Source organism: Austrofundulus limnaeus, unplaced genomic scaffold (assembly GCF_001266775.1).
Source record: "Austrofundulus limnaeus strain Quisiro unplaced genomic scaffold, Austrofundulus_limnaeus-1.0 Scaffold7, whole genome shotgun sequence".
Classification (NCBI taxonomy): Eukaryota; Metazoa; Chordata; class Actinopteri; order Cyprinodontiformes; family Rivulidae; genus Austrofundulus; species Austrofundulus limnaeus.
This window is the reverse complement of record NW_013952409.1, coordinates 3527906-3529043: the sequence shown is the minus strand read 5'-3', so window position 1 is coordinate 3529043 and position 1138 is coordinate 3527906. Positions and strand designations below refer to the sequence as shown.

The 1138-nt window shown below is 31.9% G+C and overlaps 1 protein-coding gene across 1 annotated transcript in view; it reads left to right on the top strand.

Moving 5' to 3' along the window:
* The window catches only part of LOC106536127 (choline kinase alpha), a gene marked incomplete at its 5' end in the record, with an annotated part of 10060 nt that overhangs the window by 2560 nt on the left and 6362 nt on the right, over positions 1–1138 (top strand). Inside the window, 2 exon segments of the mRNA XM_014033329.1 lie at positions 149–207; positions 301–388. Of these exon segments, the coding sequence (XP_013888783.1) occupies positions 149–207; positions 301–388 (147 nt within the window).

The following is a 1138-nucleotide window of genomic DNA, read 5'->3' as shown; positions in this document are numbered from 1 at the left end:
CTATTTATTCATTGGTCCATTTATATATTTCTGCTTTTATTTCTAATTTTGTCAGTTTCAGTTCTCCACATAAATCAGGCAGCTGAGTTGAATACAAAGTCATTTTTTRCTATAATAGATTAAAAAAAGGTTGTTTTTGTGAACTCAGATCTCTGCTGGAGTCCACCCATTCCACTGTCGTTTTCTGCCACAACGACTGCCAAGAAGGTAAAATCACTAAACTTCCTTTAAAGTCATTCATTTTTGTTGTTTTTTAAAGAAACTAACGTGTTTTTTTATTTATTTCTTTGTTGATTGAAGGAAACATCCTGCTGCTGAAGGGCCGACAGAGCTCAGACAAACAGAAGCTGATGCTCATCGACTTCGAGTACAGCAGCTACAACTACAGGTAATTTAACAAACTTAATCGTAACTATTTAAGATAAAATGTCAAAATGTGGGACGATAATTTGTTGCTGGTTTTTTGCTCCACATGAAAGTAAACTGAATTTGTCTAGATTTTAGTCGATTRGTCACAAGAAATGGTGCACAGATGTCTTATAAAGGCTAGTTCTAGCTATTTCCCAAAAAGCTTACCTGGTGATAAATAAAAAAAATGTTAACGATTGATGAGTTTGTCCAACTGCGGTGGACTAAAGTTTATCCATCTATAGCTGAAACTAGAAATTAGTAAGATTTTATTGAAAAAAATATGGGAAAAAATCTGGCTAGCATAAAGTCGTAGTGTAAAACGTAGTTTGTTTTTTCATAAAACGAGAAAAAACTAACTTTTAAAGCTTCAGCAAACATGCAACGTGACAATAAAACAGAAGTCCTAATAACTCTTTGCCTTAAAGGAACTTCAGGCAGCAAAAGTTTAATAAAATGATCATTAGTGGCTGAAATTTAGCTGTTGTGCTAATTCTGGCGCATTTATATTCATAGATTAATGTGCTTTGTCCTTTTAAATAAATAAATGGATGTTTAATTTACATAATTTGAAGTTAATCTGATTTAAGTCTTGTTTATTTATTTTATAATATTTTATTATATTTGTTTATTTATTTTTGTGCCTACATTTATTTATTTAAAAGGAAAAAGCATATGGATGGATGGATGGATGGATGGATGGATGGATGGATGGATGGATGGATGGATG